Source organism: Thalia democratica, chromosome 4 (genome assembly GCF_965202585.1).
Source record: "Thalia democratica chromosome 4, ktThaDemo2.hap1.1, whole genome shotgun sequence".
NCBI classification, from domain to species: Eukaryota; Metazoa; Chordata; class Thaliacea; order Salpida; family Salpidae; genus Thalia; species Thalia democratica.
Genome location: NC_139168.1, coordinates 24,176,001 through 24,194,845, shown reverse-complemented (window position 1 = coordinate 24,194,845; position 18,845 = coordinate 24,176,001). Strand labels below are relative to the sequence as shown.

Below are 18,845 nucleotides of genomic sequence, written 5' to 3'. Positions count from 1 at the left end.
TTGATGTAAGAATAAAAATTTCATCAATCTGGCATAAACTAAAATTAACTTTTGGTTGAGAACCAATAATATTTAACGAGTGAAAAATTTAATTCATTAAATTTGATCTGAAAGAAATGGAGTTTAGTGGAAAAGAATGTTTTCACTATCAAATAAATGGACAGCCCTTGATCTTTTTCTAGTATTTAAGTAATATAACTGTATTAACATTGTTTATAACCGTTTTAAAAAAGTTTTGAACTCATATTTGCCTTATTCGTTTAAGCATAGCGGTCTAATTATAGGAATAGTTATTTATGTTTTAGTATATAGACACATTTATTAATTTAATGTGCCCGATGTCATTGATTGAACAAAAATTCTAAATTTAAAAATATCCAGTATCGATTTCTGCAGACTTTATGCTATTTTTTGTAAACTTAGTAGAAAAACTGCTAATATTCTAATTTACTTAAAATAATGGCTATAAAAATATATTTTTAAACGTTTAAAGTTAAATTTTTTTCTCCACTTTAATTAATTTACTCTTTTTGTACATTTCTAAAACAATTATAAAAACTACTTTTACTGCTTCCAAAACACAACATAAGTTTTTGAAAAATAATTCGAACATCTTAAAGTTTTTGTAACTTAGTTGATAATTATGAAAATTGTTTAATTTAATCTTAATAATGTTTACAAATTTAGATACTAACTTAGTTGATAATCTATTACAAAATCAACTAAGAACATTTAATATTAAAGTAGAGGTTGATGTATTGTCATTACACTGAAAGATTTTCTTAAAGCAACTGAAACAAAATATTAATGATCGACAAAAGTGTTTGCCACATTTGTGTTAATATGTTGTGTAAATAAATTTTGTGTAAAGCAATAAAATAAAGCAACTAATTCAGGTGATCAAGCTTACAGACGGTTTTGACACTAGTTTCAGAAGTTTGCCAAATCAAACATTAATAAAAATCTCAAGTTTAAGATAAACTCACTTGAATTAAAAGAGCGCAATAGATAAAATACAGAAAGAAATATAAAATATGCTTATGTTAGTAAGAGTACCATACACTGTGTAAATATTTGCATAAATCGCTGCTGAAGCTAAAATGTTAAGTGAAGCTGATTTTGATTATGTCGTCACCACTAGTTTTTTCTCGATATCTTTTGTGACGTCACCGACCGCCTCGTCGTTTATTATGTCATGTTCAGTCGTTCCAGTTGACTGTTTTTTTTTTTTTGGTAAATAAAAAAATTAATGATAACCTTTAGAGTGAAAATAAAGGCGAAGTTATTTGAAAAAATTATAAAAACATGAGTTTATTTAAATAGCTGACTTTTTATTTTGCATTCAGATTTATAGTTTTAATATTCACACTAACTTCAATAACCTTACCGATTTTTTTTAATGGCTAGTAGATAAATTTTATAACTAAACACTTAAAAAACGTTTTAATGCGATAAAAACGCAAAAACATTTCATATTTTCAATATTATTAATTAGCTAGAGTTAATTGAAATACACCGGAATTTTTGCTGTTATTTTTTAAAGACATAAAACTACTCTAAAATGTTAAACATTACTATTTATAACTTATTTTGTGGTTCATAGTTTCATATTTTTTGTGTTTTTTTCTTAATTTATGTTTAAGCTTAAATTTTTTTTAACAAAATTCCAAGTAAACCAAAAAAAAAATTGAAAAAACCGAACAAACTTTAACATCGGAGTTTTTGGCATCGTAGCCGGAATCCTTGGCATCGAAATCTTCCGTGTCGGAGGGGAAGGGGGACGGACCCCTGCTGTTGAAAGGGGAGTTTCTTGCGGAGTAGGGGCGCGGCAACCTCACAGAAGAAGCCTGGCAACGTGTTGCTATGGTTACTATTGTCGCGTAAATTGTTGATTGGAAAACAGTTTATAGGAGTTTATGGTTTATAATAGTATTCTAAAACAAAACAGTTTTTGTTGACAAATAAATCTTTAAAAGTTATAAAACTGCTGCAAAAAAAAAGCTTAATAGTATAGAGGTATTAATATAATGATACACATTCTACAGTGTAGCTTCTCTTTGAAGGAGAATTTAAATTAGTTGTTATAAAGCTCACAATACTTAGTTTAATTATTTGTAAAATAATGGAAATCATATAGTTTAAATTTTAATCCTACTTAAGTTATTATTATAAATTATAATAGTTTAAACGATGACAGAAATTTAATCAATAAAAACATCTAATATATTTTCTAAAATAACAAAAACAAATATATTAAAAATGGTAATTTTTTAGGTGCTTTTAGTTTAAATTGTATTCTTCTTTATGAAAAATACAAGAGTTTATTATAAACCTATAAAACTGAAAAGTTTATGGCAAATTATGCTCATCTGAACTTATCTATTGTAATGTAACAATTTATCTTATATCAAAACAAAAACCTCATACTCTTTTACAGTCTTTTCAAAATCTTTTATCTGCTCTTTGAGAAAACCTATCTAACAAAAAAAATCATTTAGCAATTTTATTTTAAGTAATCTTTTAACATAACAGTTAATTTTATTTTCTACTCTATTTATAAACAAAGAAAGCTATAAATTTTAGTAAACACTGCTCTTTTTTAATCTAAAACTTTCACCAAGTCTAAACTTTATAAAAAATATACAGCTATCAACTTAAGTTATAAAAACACCAGTACTAAATTTAAACTTTTTAGCTAACCAGAATACTAGTGTTTTAATAAATTCTTTAAAACGTGCAATTTTTTTCTCACTCAAAAAATGTTATGACTAATAGACTTGTATGTCAACAACTATTGCAGTGTAGTAATAATTTTGAATATAAGTTTCAAGCAGATGAAATTGCACTTTTCAACAAATTTCAACTTACAGAGCTGCCGGGGCCGCTTTCTAGTAATTCGGGGTGGGTTCTTTCAATCGCCAGCCTTCTTGCATTTCCGTAATACTAAAGTATATTTTTGTATCACTAAATTTTTTGAAAATACTTACAATATTTTAAATTAAAAGTTTTAAATATTTGAGCTAATTAGGAGTTTTCAATGTGCGAAAAATTTTATAATAAAAATGTCAAAATGATTAACAACTACAAAAATAAATAAGTTGAAATTCAAATAGTAGTTTAGCAGTAGAAAAATAACCGCTGTTTAGACTTTGTCTACTGATAATTTACTTTTAGTGGTAAAACAAAAAAATAAGATCGAATAAAACTTTACAAATATATCTAGATACAAAGACTAACTCTGGACAATCTAGCCCAATCGAGCAATTCGCTTAACCGTTCAGTTCTGTTTCTTTGAATTATCCGTTCTCTTCTGGTCATACGAGTGAACGAAAACATAAACTAAAAATTTATGTATTTATTATACTAAAAAGAGAAGTTAAGAAAATAGTTAGTATTAGTAACTTCTAAATTTTAAATTATTATTTATATTGTATTTCATACTTTTGAGGTAAAATAAAAAAGGTTCTTTTATTTTAGCAAAGTTACTTTAATCTTAATATTTTATTTTATGAATTAAATATTTGTTATCGTTTATTTCAAAATAAAAATATTTAGAATACTTCTTTACTTGATTAATTGAATATTAAATTATTACATTATTACTCACAGCAAAAAGTAAAATATGTAACACAAGTTTCAAGTAGAAAATACTATTTTAAGAATAATAAAGAACAAAAATAACTTCAAAAAGGACATACAACCATAAAAAACACAATAGATTAGAACAGTAGAAATATCTTAAACCCAAGTTTATTAGTAACAAAGGAAAACTACAAATTAGTTAATTTATCACAAACAAACTCATTAAACATTCTCTTTAATACAATAATGCTTTCCAAAAACAATAAATGTCTAACACAAAAATGTTAATTTAAATAATTTATCAAATGAAATAAAAAAAATATATATTATTGAATGGTTGGTAAGAACAGCCAAACAATATTTTATCAACAGTAAATTTAAACCTGCAATATGATAAATAATGTGTTAACATACATAACTCAAAAAATATTTTGAAACATTCTAGTTCACATGATGTATTTATTTAATAAGTTGAAACACTTTTTTTATTCAAAAAAAGTTATTTGATCGCAGGTTTTTGTTTTTTAGATTATTTTCTATTTATTCTATGACTGTGTTACCTTTTTTTTCTTTTAAATAAAAAGATTAAAAGTAAAGAAAAATTTTAACAAAATTTGTATTAGACGTAAAACTGTATTGTTTTTTTTATTTAAAAGTATTACAACTTATATAACAAATTATATTTATAAACTCAACACTTCTTTACGCATAAATTCGGTTTCATTGTATAAACTAAAATACTTGTAGTTTAAATAATATTTAGTTTCATATAAATAAAGTTAAATACAAATAATGATAATTATTAAGTAAAAATCTTAGTATTAAAGCAAAATAAATCGAGATGTATTTATAGAAAATATTAATATATTTCATTAATCTGACTTTTCAAAACATTTATGAAGTACCATAAGCATGAAAATAAGAAACTTTTCTCTCAAAACTTGAAAACTAATTTGCATATTCATGAGGGTTGCCACTCGTTTTTCCAAATTTTTTCCAGGTTTTTAAAAGTACACACTATTGGGTTTATTTTTAGTTTAAAGTTAATTTTAAGGTAAGAAACTGTTATAAATAGTATAAAAACATTGAAAAGATACTGTAAAGCTACTTCAAATGAGTTATTTTAATATAAAAAATTTTTGATGATGACAATTTTTTTAATCTTTATGATAGATTTTCTTAGTCAAATCGAAACTTTACTACTGAACATGTTAAAATTCCAGGTTTTTCCTTTTTTTTGTCTAAATTGTCAAATTCCAGGTTTTTACAGGTTAAGTGGCAACCCTGATTCATACTATCAACCAAGACTTAAGCAAACTTTATTACGTTTTATATCAACATCAAAACTATAATGTCATACTAGAAAATGATTAAAAATTAAGTCTGTACTTTTTCTCTTTGGTGAAAACTATCAATGAGAACGCTGATTGTTTTATTTAAATATTAAAAGTGCACAAATATATATAGTATCAACGAATACCACATACATCAGTAAGTTGATCGCATGACTCATCTGCTGACTGGCATCTTCTGTCAACCACGTACACACCGTAGGCTTGCGCGTCGTGCAAATGTCTCTCCATGAAGCAGCCGAAACCGCTCAAATTTGTGGTGATGGAAGGTATCCCCTTGATCATGCACTCCGCTGCGTGAAATTTAAAGTTTGATAGGTAGATGAATCAAATACTGTAAATTTTAGCACTATTGTCACATTATTTTTAATGAATAAAAATAGATTGAATTTTTTTTGTTTTTCTATGACCATGCGCTCGACTGTGTAAAAATCAAGATAGTTATGATGGTGTATTTAAATTTGGTTGAAGTACTAATATCACAATATATGTTTTAGGTATCAAAACAAAGTGTGGTAAAATATTAAAAACAGACTGTAGTACACAAATCAAAAAGTATACTGTGTGATCAAAAAACAGATAAATAAGTTACGCTAGGTGTAAGAAACTGTTTAAAACAAAAATTTTAAGATAAGCAATAAGGCAGTGACTGTTTTTATGTAGTTTATTTGATATGGTGTTATATAAGACTTATAAATGTTATGCGAACTCACAATTAAGTATAAACATATAGCTTCATGGTATAAAAACGTTTTTTTATCATTTTAACTAGTTGGTTGTTTTTAGGACTTAACTTCTAATTGTTAAAGAAACGCTATAAAACTCAGGGTTCGTGCGCGAATTTTTTTTTCATTTAGCCTGACTGAGACCAATTTAGCCTGACATTTTTTAAAAGTAAAGAAAATCCCGTTTAGAAGTCATTTTAGGTATTGGGGGGGTCATGATTAGTACTATTGTAATCTCCGACTTCAACCAGCTTTATCTCAAAAATATTTAGAGCTTTAAAAATCTGCAAAAAGCAACTCATAGCTTAGTCACAACTCAATAAAATAAGACTAAATTGCAAAAAGGTGATTGCCCCCTATGCCCTTAACATAACAAATTCAGTGATAAGTTTTAAAATAAGTGTTATATCTAATCTATTACTGATGTAAAATTTTAATATATATTACTTAACTCAATTGTTGAATTTAATTCAGCACTAAGTAAAAACATATAACCAGAAGATTTATATTAAAACAACGTGCATTGTTGAGTTTAATTATAATTTAAAATAATTGAGTGAAACACTTACACGAGTATTAAAATTCAAACAAACAGCTCAGTTGTTGAACTAAACTGTAAAGTTTAAACTGTCTTTTTTTAATGAATTTTCATAATTATGACATATATAATCAGCTAAAAACAAAATAATGAAGATTCTTTAAAAAATTTTAGAGATTCAACAACAGGTTTTAAGCATTTATTTTTACAAATTCTGACTGATTTTGTCTTTAATAACTAAATCTTCATTTAGAAATAAATTCACATCTCAATTTGATCTTGAAAAGATTTCTCATTTTTTTTAATCAAAAATTTTCAAACATTTGAACTGAGAAAAACTGAGATTTTCAAATTTTTAAATAAAAAAACTGATTTAGCCTGACGTTTTTAAACATTTTTCAAAAAAACTGATTTAGCCTGACTTAGCCTGATTTAGACTGACGCGCACGAACCCTGAAAACTATTTATTTAAAATTGATCAATTTTTAATTTTTCCACTTCTATTTCTCTAAAATATTCTTTGTACGCTTTTTAAATTCGTATTTAGAAGTTCTTACTTTTTTGTTTTGCCTAAATTATTCTTTATAATCATATAACTATCTGTGAAATCTATAACTATGTATAGCCATGTTAAGATTAGAACAAAACTTGAATAAAACAAAATCAATAAAATAATGTGATGACCCAATGATAATAAAAACGCTAAAATTTTCTAATTAAAATTAAGAAGTTACAGTTCTATTGTAGTTTAATAAGTGACAGTTAGTTTCATTAAGCTATTTCCTAGTTAACAAATGTATTTCAAATCTAGTATTTTGACCTTACATATACTATGAGTTTATTTCCTCATACAGTTCACATAGTGTGGTGCAATGTATAAAGTATAACTTTGCTTTTTAGATAATACAAGTTCTTTTGTTTCTTTAACTTTTTATAACCTTTTAGGTTAAAAACAAAATATATATAAAACTAATTAGACTTCATTTATTACTTTTAAAGGTCTTGTGTATGTTTAAAATATAAGGATCTGATACTTCACTTATATGAGCAAATTGAAAATACAATAAAAAGTTAATTATTTTCAAACAAGTGTTTAAAAAACAGAGTGAACTGGTAAAAAATATATAAGTAGCCATAACATTTTTGTACACAGTCTTAAGTAATGTTATATCAATCTTCATTTTAAGTTTATTGTAGTAGTTACAAACTTATACAGTAAAACAAAGTTTTACCATAGCAATTAATTATTAAAACCTGACGATGAAAAATTTCTATATGAAAAAAAAAATTAAATAAAAATATTATTAAACAAATACAATAAAATGTTATAAAGTTTAACTTAAATTTTCCTTAATAGCACGAGTTAATGTGACTATGCACATTTTAAAAGGAAACAAACTTATAAACGTGTAAGGTCAAAAGACTGAAAATTCATTCTTGTTATAAGGAAACTACTTACTAATAAAAAGCTGACTACTTTTTTCTTAACATAATTTACTTGTAGATAATAACTTTAAAACTGAAAAAGAACAACAAATTGAACACAATTTTTTAACCAAGCACAATTATTCCCACACATAGTTTTGTTTGCTATAAACTTGTGAAAATTCTAACATTAGAAAATAAACTTAGTATTTTATTTAATAAAACAGATTTATAAAAATAATAAAAAACCTTGCTTGTTTGCTAAGTGCATTTTATCAAAATTATAAATCTAGTTCTTTCGATTAAGACATAATTTGGTATAAAAACAATATTTAAAGTGATTTAGTTTTTTTATTACAATGAAGTTGTACACTGGCAGGTGAAAAACTTTTTTTAAATATGTGCTTTGATGCAACAAATACTTACAAGTGTACCATATATTTGCATTATTTAACAAAATAACATTGAAAATACTTTTTTTTATTAGTTTAAAAAAATTCTAAAATAATTAAAATTAATTTAAATAAAAATATAATACTTTTTTTTAGAATACTAAAGAATTACAGACAAATATAAACCATATAAAACAAATATTTTAAAATAATAACTAGGGTGACTTAAATAAATGAAGCTAGCCTATTTTAAATCAATAACCAGTTTTATATAAAAGATAAAGCTAGAAAAACTAAAGATTTCAACCAGCACTTTGCAATTAAACTCCAGATATATACTAATTGGAAAACGTAAGCACATTGCAAAATGTTAATTAAAATCTTTAGTTTTTCTAGCTTTACCTTTTATATAAAACTGGTTAGTGATTTAAAATATTAATTTCATATGTTTTCTGTAAATTGTTTTAGTTTATTTTACCTTGTCTTAGTTTAATAGTTTATTTTATCATTATATTATCATTATAATTTACTAGTTTGTTTTATGTGATCATCGTGCTTATACACGCTAAACAGTAAAGAATTAAACTCACTTAATTAAAAATTGTAACTTTTATTTTGCATAGTGTAACTCTCTAACAAACTGGTTGTAACATTAAAATCACTCCGCGACAACACAAACAAACCAATCACTTAGCAACCGACCTGGCGTGTAGCCCCACGGTTCGTAGTATGAAGGGAAAACCCCCAGATGGCAACCTCTGACGAACTGCTGGTAGTCGATGGGGAGGAGGGGGGAGGTCTCGTGCAGGAATTCCGGGTGAAAAATGACCTTGACGCGGTCGTGTCGGCTGTTGAACAAGTTGACCCGCCTGATTTGCTGCAAGACTGGGGAAATATTAAAAGTAATGAAAACTAACTCATAAAAAAATATTTTTGTTCAACTGGGTTCTTAAACATTTCATGTACAAATTAGGGTTTGAATGTACTTTTAATTAACAAAAATCTATTTTTAAATGTAATGAAAACAACTTTTCACTAACTAAAAAAACATTTTTTTTTAATCAACAAACCCCACTACTAAAATATGGCCACATATTTTGCTAAAATACGAGCAAAAAACATACTTGGGTCGTCACCGTCCTTCTTCATGTTGTGGGTGACAATGGGCGGCAACTTTGCACACTTGTTGGCGTACATGCACCTTTTCAGCTTGACCAAATCGTCCCTGGTCAACAAGACGTCGTTGTCCGGCAACTTGCCCCTGTTTAAAAAACTTTGTTCGCTTTTTGCTTTGATAATTGAAACTAACAAAGTTAAAAAGTAACAAATATAAAAGTTTGTAAATCTTTTTAAAATTATAAAGACTTATTATAAAAATTTTTAGAGTTATAAAACTTTATTATAACTTTTTAAATTTTTATTAGATAATAGAAACAAATAAAAGCAACAACTAAAAGTTAGAGAAATTTAAAAAAACCTTTCAAGCTTTTCTTCAACTTAAGTATTTCTTATTTTGGCTTTTACTTAGCAACAAGTTTATAAAAATAAAGCTTTTCAACAACTTAACTGCAAACTTTAATTTTTTACTAATTACCTGATGCAGAAGTCGAATATTCTCTCGCCGATTTCATCCTTTATGACGTCACAGGTCTGCTTCAGCTGCTTGACGACGGCCTGCCCCTTCAAACTCTCCACGTTGAAGTTGTTGGTGGGGGCGGGAAATATGAGGAAGGCCACCACCGTCGTATTGCTGCCTATCACCTGATACAAAAGTATAAAATAAAAATTTTGGTTGTTGATCAACATAAAGCCCTATCGAACTTAATACTTATACTTACTGATACTTTGTTTATAAAAAATTATAGTACGTTTCTATCTTACTTTAAGTATCGGTAGTTAACTGTTATATAAAAAAAAGCTTTAATGTTAATGTATTTATTTCATACATTTAATATTGTTGATGTAAAAAATATGACAAACTACCTGAAGTTTGTGATTGAGTCTGCTGAGGGCTTCAATGAAAATATCAGCGCCTTTGTTCTTGTATTCATACCTTCCCGCTATGAACATGTATAATGTGTTGTCCAAATCCAAGTCGAAATGCCTGTAGAAATTCTAAATAAGTTTTCAAGATGTTGTAAGATATACGGACGTAGATCTAATGTTTATTGAGTTGTTGTGGTTTATTTAAATAAGCATCAACATGCCTGTAAAAATTTATGATATTTTTTCAAAAAATATATAATGTGAGGAAATAGCTAAAATGTTTGTAAAACTTATGTGGCTGTATACTCTTTTTGAATGAGAGGTCCATCCATTTTACAAGTTGTTCTTAATTTGCTAATTTTCATTTTTACTACTTTAAAATTTAAAAAAAATCCAAACTAATATATCTGCAGTTGATGTTTAGAAAAGAAAAATTCTACAATTTGAAGCTCTCTTATTTAAACAAAGTTATAAATATATTCTAATAACAGCATAATCGTAATCTTTAAGCATTAAAAATGCTGAACCATATTAATTTTAATTAGTTTAAAATTTTATATGTAAACAATATATGAGTTTAAGCATGACGCTAAATATAAAAACTTTAAGTTTGAACTAAAACATCTAATTACACTGTTTAAAAGTACTTCTGTATGTTTGAACACAACATGTTTTACAATTATTAGTCATAGTATATTCTTTTATTTTTAAGTAACAACTTACCCATAAAAATGACCTCTGACAAAGTTGTGAATTTTCTCCTTGGAAATAGCATGTAGATTTTGAAATTCGTGCAAACATTGTGAATTTTTCACATTCAGACCGTTAGGCGTGATTACATCTGGTGTAAAAAACAACTTAGACACACACACACATATCTTATATATAAAGAAAAACATATAAGATAAATAAAAACTATAAAATTGAACTATTAACTTTACGCTAAATCTTAAACGGTAATAAATAACAATAGTTTTATATATGATACATTATGCAAAAAATTGATTTTAAATACTACATATAGAGTACAATAAAACCAAAGTGTAATTATATTACGACTAATAAATGCTATACAAAGTCTACTACATAACAATTAATTATAAAAATTAGTAAACGACCAGCATTTAAGTCAAATAAAAACACTCAAGACAAATATGTAACTTTGTAAACAATACGATATCCAAGAGTTGAAGTATTATAAAAACTGATATGCACCAAACGTTGCAGAAATTCAAAACATTGATAGCCAATACACAGCAATCGCATATCAGGTTTTCTTTCGATTAGGTGTTCGGCAACAAACTTAACATATAAAGTAAAGGAAAAAAACCTATATTTAAAAATATTTTATAACTGTGAATATGAAAAATTCAAGCTAAAAAAAATAAATTGCTCACCAGGTTTTCTTTTGAGGAGGTGTTCGGCTTCCAACGCGGTGATGTCACTGACAGTGGTGAACACGTGACTGGAGTGAGCTGCAGCTCTTTCAATGCAGTACCTGTGGTATATCTGCCGTTTCCCCGCCTCCGCGTCCACTTGAAACTGTTTGAAGCAGTTGGTGCACAGTTTACAAAATAGTGTATTAAAAGATTTTTGGACGGTACTATACTTTCCATAACTTAGTTTATAAAGTTTTCAACGCACAGTTTACAAAAATGTGCGTGGAAAACTTTTAAAGTAGTACTTTTAAATAAAAAATGTTTTAAAGTGGACCAAGGTTAAAAAATATTAAAACGTCTATACAAAAAGTCTTTTCGCATACATTTCAATCAAAACTAACTTTCAATGTATTTAGTTTTACATTAACTTAAAGAAGCTTGCAACTTTAGAAAACTTGCATACATCTCAAACAAAATTAATTTTCGTTTGTTGTAAACAATAAACAGTTTTTCACAACAATAATTTTTTTCTTAATTGTAGTTGTTTTTATGAGTATTTTTTTAATACCAATCATTGTATGTGTATTTTATTGTAAAAACCAACATGCTGCAGGTTGTTGTAGAAGTCGCAGCTGTCGGCGCACAAATATCTGCCAAGCAAAGTGGCGTGGGTGGTGAAAATGGTCGCCACGTCCAAGTTTCTGCACCGGGAAAGCACCAGTCCCACTCCGGTGAGCCACTCGTGGAAGTGGGCGATCAGCGTGTCCCTGGCACCCAACTGCGCCCTCATCTGGTGAAACCCAAAAATTGTATTTTTTTAATTTTTACAACAAACTGAAAATTTTTAATTCACACAACGAACTAAAAAAAGTTGTACAGTAACCTCTCGCATCTTTACGCACTTGTGAAGTTACGCACTCTCGTTTAGTTACGCATTTTAGAATTCTACAAAATTCAAACAATAAAAATTTTATATCCTTGAAATGCTATTTATCACGGTATCTGACATCTGAAAAGCACTGTCTTTTATGATCTTTCTCAAAATAAATCTTATTGATCCCTCAATTACATCATACCTTCTTGCTAGGCTTCTTTATACCTTCTTGCAGTTTTATACAATGCAAGACAAATTTATCCTTATGTGGGCAAAGGTCAAATTAAAAAAAGTTGTAGTAACATAAACAACTATTTTTAAATTTTTTTCTTATATTTCATATATTTCTGTTCAAAAGAAAGAATCCATTACAGCACCAAATGCATATTTTTGTATAAGACTTTAGAAAAAAAATTTAATATAGACAGCACAGCATTTCTTAATTGTAAACAAAAGCTTAGTTTTTTAAATGAATTTGCGAAGTAGAAAAGGATATAAATGTCAAGTATCAAATAAGTCACATATAGACAAAGATAAAATCTACTTATTTTTAAAATTAGTAAAATTTTTCTACAAGTATTATTATTTTATAAAAATTTAAAACCTTTTTTTTAATATATGTATAGTTTTATCTTTTATTTTCATATTTATAAGTTAAGTAAACAAAATTTTAAAAGTGGAAAGTTCCCAGTCTGCTTTTAACTAGAAGCAATATCGAAACACAGTCATTATAGTAAGTATATTTGGTACCTCTCGTATCTTTACGACATCTCGTATCTTTACACATTTTTCTGTGGACACAATGTGCGTAAATAAGCGAGAGATTACTGTACCCACAAGTTGTTTTAAACTGTTCTTTTTACTTGGTGCTAGTTGTAAAACTACCCAGAATGAACCAAGCAAAAGGTTTATTACTGAATTAAAAATAAATCAAGATACAATTGAATAGTTCTAATTATTAATATTTTATGAAATAATCTCATATCAAATCAATTTAATAATTTTCATACTTCTCTGAGCAATCATGACCTCATCTGATATAGTGTTATAATAAAATAAAGAAGTTATGGTACTTCAAAACTTTCAATTTAAATTTGTCTTAAATTATTACTAGTTATAAAAATTTCTGAAATGAACCAAGCAAAGCTCATAAAAAATCTTTATACGAAACTAACTAGTTTAAAGTATTAACAGCTCAAGAAACAACATTTTTGCAACAAATCCATCCAAAAATATCAACAAACTTGTCGAAGGAAAATAAATAAGTAACAATAAACTAGTTGTAAGACATGGTTCTTATAATTTACGAAACAATCTCATTGCAATCAAAAAAACTTTCATACTTCTCCGAGGAACCAGGCGCTGAGGTATCCGAACAGAACACATCGTTTGGTTTCAACGTCGTGATCCGGTATGCCGATACCGGTCTTCTCGAACAAGTCCCACGCCCACGAATTGTACTCGTGCCATACACTGTCCACGTCAAACAGCACCACCTGGCGGTTATTAATATATATTGAAAGTGTTACAAAAATATATTGAAAGAATAACAGCTTTAGTGAGCATTGGGAATATAAACATTTAAATACAAAAAACCACAATTACTAATGGTATAATACAGAAACTAATATTCATTTTTGTTCTGACAAATAACCTTGTGAATATAAATAAATAAACTTATAGTATATTAATATATGGTATAAACAGTTAAATAACTTCAGTGAGCCTTGCGGATATAAATAATTGGTTAGTAAAAATCAAAATCACTAGTGGTAGAACACAGAAACAAGTGTTTATCTTTGTTCTGACCTGATGTATAGTTTTACAAACTCAAAAAAAAAATTATTTTAGTTCTGATTAGTCTATGTGGGTATAAATAATAAAATAGTAATCATAAAGCTTAGAGATAATTATTATAGATAAAACTAACTGACAGAATATTGGTGGTAAAATAACATTGAGGTTAAAAAAAGGATGGAGGGTTTTACTGAGTTTGATCAAAAAAAAAGCGTTTTTAGCTCTGAATTATTATGGATACTTGTGTTAATTTCAAAAGAAATTTACTTAATTTTTGAGTTTTATATAAAACTGTTTTTTATGTTATTATGTTGTTAACTTTTAATTGAATTAAAAGCTTAAAAACTAGTTAAAAGCATTGATGGCAACCATTGGAAAAGCAGACCAATAACTAGTTGAGTTTTTAATTTAATACTTTTATTAAATGTTTTGATAAGTCTAGGTTGTTTATGTTCTTTTGAAAAGACTGAAGTAGAAAAAAGTCAATTTTGGAACTTATTTAAGGGCATAGCGGGGGAGTACAACATTAATTTTATCTTATTTCATATAGTTTTTACTAAGTTACAAAATTATTTTTACAGACATTAAAAACTCAAAATAATTTTTGATATATAGCCGGTCAAAGTTGGAGGCAACAATAGTTTCCTATGAGAGGCTAAATATTCCTTGGTATATTTAGAAAATTAAATTGGAAAGAATTTTTTTGTATTAAAAATAAAAACTTTATATAAAAAATAAATAGAAAAACAGTTTTTTTTTGTTTTTTTATATAAAATTTTATTTTTAAAATTTTCAAAAATTTGTTCTAACAGAATTTTCTAAGTATTGCAAGGAACATTTCCTAAAAATTTACCAGCTATATCTCAAAAACTATTTTGAGTTTTTAAAATCTGTAAAAAGTATCTTGTAGCTTAGTAAGAACTATATAAAATAAGATAAAATTGTGAAAAAAGTGTTACCCCCCTATGCCCTTAAATCATTCTATTCAGAATCCTGATGCTATATTTTAATAAAAAGATTTTCAATAAAAAGTTTTTTCTTAATTTTATTATTTTCTGAGCATTTTTCAAAACATTCATTATACAGAAATTTTTTTAAATACATATAAAAAAGCTCATTTAGAAGTAAATAAAATTCTATAACAGCATTTTCATACAAAAAAAAGTTAATAAAAAATTAATCATACTGATATTTTTACAAGTGAAAAAAGCTAATGTAAAATGTTCAGCAGGAAAAAATATTAGAAAGCTACTTGAGGGGTGTGCATTGCACACTGATTATAGCTAATTATATACTAATTTATAGCAAAAAGAATACAAAAACATAATACTTGTTCACAAAATGTAGTGTATATAAATTAAAATGTATTTGTTATAATATATTTTTTTTTTATAAAAATGCTTAAAGTAATTTGAAAATGATTAAAGTTAAAGACTTATTATATAGTGTAAAGTATATTTGAAAAAAGTTTTTTTTTACTTCTGAAAACTTTTTTTTATAAAGTTACAGATTATTTTTTAAATACTACTTATGTAAACACTAAAGTCAAAACTTTATAAATTATCTCAAATATTGAACTAACTCAATAAAAAAAACTAGTACATTTTAATTTAATATAATCGTATTAAGAAATTAAAACTTATTTTTAAATGGTTACATGACAATTCAAATTCGGACAACTCAAATTCCGACATTTCAAATTCTTGAAAAAATATTTAAAACATTATATCTCAAAAAGTAATATAAATTTGATAAATAAAATAAAAAAAGCATATGTAGATCTTATTAAAACCTACAATCCACTTTTTCTTTTTTGCAAAATCTTAAATATTTTTTAAAATATTTAAAATTACTAAAAATAAGTATATTTTTTACTTTATTTAAGCCATATCTCAAAAAATACTTAATGTTTTGCAAAAAGAAAAAATGGCTTGTAGATATTAATAAGACCTACATATGTATTTATTATATTTAACAAATATGCATTACTTTTTTAGTTGTGGCCGTTTCAATTTTTTTTTAAGAATTTGAATTGTTGAAATTTGAATAGTAGTGCACCGTTTTAAATTTGTTCTTTAAATAAATAAATTAGGTGGTTATTAGAAAATAATGTAAATAGAAACTCACCCTGGGATATCCTTCTATAAGCCACCTTCCAGTAATGACCTGAAAAAAAAATTTAAGACTAAAAGTACTTATATTTTCTAAAGAGTATTGAATAAAATTTATTATTTTATCCAAAATTTATTTTATTTTGTTAATTTGAATAATTTTAAGTTATCTACTTACGTAGATAAAGGAAAACAAACTTTTGAAATTTTTGGTAAAAGAATATTTTGCCCAGTAGGGCTCTTCAACTGTAAATTAAATCTTATTCAAAAATAATAGATTAATTAAAATTTTAAATTATGTTGAATAACAACATAAGTAAGATAAATAACTAAGCTTGCCAAAAACCAAAAAAAAAACCCACAATAAGTTACAATGTTTGAGTCAAATATTATTTAGAACTTAACAAGTTTTTGAAATCTCACAACAAGCATAAACCATATATAAGGATCATAGAAAAATAATAACAAAATATAAACATAGTTACTGTTTTTTGTGAAATACTATTTACTTTATTCAATCAATTTCTGCTTGTTTCTGACGACAAGCAAGGAAATATATCAAACTGTTAAAAAATTATATTGTACCTGATTAAAAGAGTTTGTAGTTTTAAGAAAAAACATACAAGCAAAACATTTAAAACTCACTTTGACGCCCTTCCTTCTCATGGAAGCGATGGTTTCTTTGAGGTGGGGTTGCACAGGATCGATTTCCTCAACTTCCAGCCCCACAAAATGCTGGTTGACGATGCCTACCATGGTGTAACTGTCACCCAGTTCCTCGCAGGTTGAAGGCGCCTTGCTCCTCAGCACCGTGTATATGCCTCCGACTGTGAATTTTGATTAAAATTAAAAACTGTAGTTGAATAATGTTTAATAGTTATCATAGAAAGTAGAACAACATCAAAAAAAAACTGACACTTTTCTTTAATAATTATGATATTTTTATTAATACACAGCGTATATGCCTCCAACTGAAAATTTGTTAATTATTTTAAAGTTTTATAAATTATTTTTTTTATATAAAATCTCTGAGTTTCTATAAAAAACAGAATAGTAGCAAATTATATAGATAGCTTAGTTAAATGATATACTTCTACACCTTTTAACACTGTGTATATGCCTTCAAATTCAATGTTGTAAAATACTTGTATATTTAAAATTCTCAATTGATTTTAAACAATTTGTGGGTTTCTATAAAAATTGTAATATTAGCAAATTAGTATGGATAGCTCTTTAAATAGTATATGTTTTAACATGATTGTAAAAGTTAAAATGTATGTAAACTAGTATCAAATGTTTATTTGGTTGGTATTTCATTTAAATAGTTATAAATGAGTTTGAATAAATGCTTTCAGTATTTTAGGTTGGATAAGTTTGAAAAGTATTTTATAAACTATAAAAAGTGTACATTTGTTGTTAGAACATGTAATAAAAGACATGAACAAAAATTGATAAACTATAAGTATTTGAAAGCTAAAATTTTTTTAATATTAAAAAATGAAAAATAATGATGAAAAGTAAACAAAAACTAGTGAGAATCTAAAACTTATGTAAACATTTTCTTTTCTAGTAAACAACCCTTTATGTTAAAATGAATTTTGGAAAAGATAAACTAACAAAAAGTTTCAATTTACCAGCTGCATTAAAAAATAATATACAATTTTTTTCTTAATCATCTAAATTCAATATATCTTTTTTATTTAAATAGTCAATAATCTAACGACTAAAAAAACCTTTATTGGCAACCTCCATTGAAATTTCAAGTGTGTGAATTGAAGCATCTTCATCATTATCATCCATTTTGTGTAATACTTTTATATTAAATAATATTTCAGTGCTTTTCTATAAAAATCAACAAAGTGCTTAATTTGAACTTAATACATTAAAAATATTTAAAAAAGCAACCATTTCAGCAGCAATTTTTATTTAAGCTGTTTAGTAAACATTTACTAATTATCTAGTTATGTACTGAAAAAAGTTAAGATTTTTTTTTTACTGGAAGACGTAAACTTCTTAAACGTTCACAAACAAATTACATGGTATACCTACACTTTGACTAACAAGCTGCTGTAATAATGTTAAAATAATAAAACCTTATTTATGTCATAACCTATAATTATTCAAGTACTGTTTGAAATATTTTAGACAAGAGCTTCTAATTTTTTTCTTTCCTTTTTATAAACCTAACTTACAAAATTTCTTATAAAATTTAATAAAAGTGCTTCAAATGATTTAAGAAATAAATGTTGATGGACTTGTACTTTTTCTCTCAAGTAATGGTTTGTAACATTTTTCTTGGTTGCTTATAAAAAGAATTTAACAGAAGTATCTAATGTAAATTAATTAAATAAATTGAAATCTAAACTATGAAATGGTGGTGTATTAATGATAGACTGTGATTTACATTGCCACTGTTTGCAGTAAACAAAAACGCTTACATTTTTTTATGCTATTTAAACTTTTTGTTAGGTTTAATTAGTTTGTTGTAATAGTTTGTTTAAACTTAATCTTTAATTAAAACAACTAAAACTAAAGAGTTCTTAACTTTGTTTGCAAAGCTAGTAGTGTAACACAATAACCAAAAAAAAATTCTCTATACCAAACTAATTACAGCCATAAATATGAGCTTTAAGATATTTTTTCTTCTGATAAATCTAAACAGTTTGATTATTTTTCTTACATAT

The 18,845-nt window shown here is 26.1% G+C and overlaps 1 protein-coding gene across 1 annotated transcript; it reads right to left on the bottom strand.

Moving 5' to 3' along the window:
• Positions 1 to 724: 724 nt before the first annotated feature.
• On the bottom strand, positions 725 to 17,999 carry LOC145834309 (glycogen [starch] synthase, muscle-like). The gene is made up of 16 exons (XM_082941708.1): positions 17,895 to 17,999; positions 16,807 to 16,988; positions 16,178 to 16,216; positions 13,597 to 13,749; positions 11,984 to 12,169; positions 11,398 to 11,542; positions 10,724 to 10,841; positions 9,998 to 10,118; positions 9,609 to 9,775; positions 9,139 to 9,275; positions 8,717 to 8,899; positions 5,070 to 5,227; positions 3,238 to 3,339; positions 2,869 to 2,943; positions 1,707 to 1,847; positions 725 to 1,216 (listed from the first exon to the last, which is right to left on the bottom strand). The coding sequence occupies exons 1-16, from the start codon at positions 17,959 to 17,961 to the stop codon at positions 1,124 to 1,126; spliced, it is 2,067 nt and encodes a 688-aa protein (XP_082797834.1). The 5' UTR covers positions 17,962 to 17,999; the 3' UTR covers positions 725 to 1,123.
• Between the last annotated feature and the right edge of the window lie 846 nt (positions 18,000 to 18,845).